At 53.3% G+C, this 1,865-nt stretch overlaps 1 protein-coding gene across 1 annotated transcript in view; it reads left to right on the top strand.

Moving 5' to 3' along the window:
• The first annotated feature begins 542 nt into the window (after positions 1-542).
• TAF1A (TATA-box binding protein associated factor, RNA polymerase I subunit A) overlaps positions 543-1,865 on the top strand; it is a 41,150-nt gene continuing 39,827 nt past the window's right edge. Inside the window, exon 1 of the mRNA XM_019516484.1 lies at positions 543-936. Coding sequence (XP_019372029.1) covers positions 837-936 — 100 coding nt within the window. The 5' untranslated portion in view covers positions 543-836. The remainder of the gene's footprint in view (positions 937-1,865) is intronic.

Raw genomic sequence — 1,865 nt, 5'->3', positions numbered from 1 at the left:
CAGGTCCCTTCCGACCCTAGAAACTATGAAACTATATTAATAATATCACCATAATTAATATGAATATGAACAATCACAATAATAATGATGATTAGAACAATAACAGTAATGATATATATTATTATATACAACAGGAATTGTTATATTAACATAATATGAATTATAATTACGCTACAATAATTATAGTATAATATTAATAATTCTATAATAAAAATAATAATTGCTATCTCCTCGGTGTGCAGGGCAGTGCAGACTGACTCTTTCCCCTGGAGCACGCGGCGCAAGCCGGCCCATATCTGCAGCCGCGGGCGGACGAGCAGGTTCCAGTGGTGGGAAGATGGTATGGCCGGAAACCCACGCTTGCGCACTGAGAGTCACTTCAGCTCCCGCAGGGAACAAGCGGCAAGCCCAGGTTCCGGTCACGTGACCGGATCGGCTCCACGACCCGCCCCTGCCACAACGCCAGCTGCCGGCGTCTGTGAAGATAGCGCATGTGTGCTACGCGTCTCTTCCCCGGCTGCAGTACACCTCTGGCGAGGTCATTCTGAAGGCAGCTCGGAGGCACTTGAAGAAAGCCTTGCTTCTTTTTTTTTTTTTTTCAGAACTAACTGGCTTTGCTCTTGATAACGGTAAAGCCACTCGATGTCCGTGCCCGGATTAATTTAAAGATGTCACTAGGAACTAAGGGCGTGGGTCACGTGACAGGTACTCTGAGGTCGCTTGCCAGGAACAAACATAGCCGCCCCCTCCTAGTGGGCTAGTCGCGTCCTGTGGGACGTACCACTTCCGGTCGGGCGGAGGTGCGGGACTGGTTCATTCTCGCCACTGCCGAAGGTATGGACGACTTCGTGGAGCAGCCGGCCCTGGGGGAGGAGGGAGACAGCCTGGCCCCGAGCATCCACTTGCCCCTGCTCCCGCGCTGCTTCTGTCACCCAGGTAAGTGGTACTGAACGGGTTGGGCTCAAAGGTGGAACCCCGCCCTGCCTCATGGTGCTCCTTGCTTTTGCACATGCGTGCACACACATGTACAGGTATATATATGTACACATGGACCTGCACGTGTGTGTACCCGCAGGTGTGTGGACCAGGGAGATTGGGGGGCTGAGGCGCCCCCATAACAAGCGAGAGCCCCCCTGTAAGATTTGAAAACCATAATCTGGGGATCATAACCTAGGGATTTTATTAGGGCATCATGATGGGCAGCCCAGTTTTTTTTTGCAGATCCCTGCTCCCCCCCATGGGTCAAAGCGTAACCCTGGTCTGCATATGCATGTATGCATGCACTTGCTCATGCATGCTCTCTGTAAAGTAACTCTTCCCTCTGGCTGGCTTCCGTGAGGGTTGAGACATGCAACACATCCAGATGTTTTTTCTGGGATGCTATTGTCTGCATTGTTGTTTCTTACTAGCTGTAATGCAGGGCAGGCAAAGCTCTGGCCTGCGGAGCTCTCTCATCCTGCCTCTTATGCTGCCTGTGGGTGCCTGCACCATGTGCAGCCAGGGACATCCCTGGGGGGAGTGGGGAATCAGGGTGACTGCCCCAGGTCCCACACTTTGGTGGCCCCATGGAGCAGGGTGGAGGAGTGGTGGAGGAGTGGGGTGGAGCAGAGGCAGTGCATCCAGGCACTTGCTCCATGCCCGCCCAATGCTTTTTCAGGTCCTGGGGAATTGGAGTGGGGGCAGGGCCCTGCATGGGCTGATTTGCCCGGGTCAGCTCTATGTGCGGCACACAGTGCCTGGACATTGCTGCATGCATGGAGCTGGTTTGGCATGCATTGAATGTGGCACCTCTGCTGTTCGGGATCTGCTGCATGGTGGCACCTCTGCTGCTCTGGATCCAGAACACTGGGCCGGTCTGACGTGCA

The sequence above is a fragment of the Gavialis gangeticus genome, unplaced genomic scaffold (assembly GCF_001723915.1).
Source record: "Gavialis gangeticus isolate Ggan-Ray unplaced genomic scaffold, GavGan_comp1, whole genome shotgun sequence".
Lineage (NCBI taxonomy): Eukaryota > Metazoa > Chordata > Crocodylia > Gavialidae > Gavialis > Gavialis gangeticus.
This window is presented reverse-complemented; position numbering and strand designations above follow the sequence as displayed.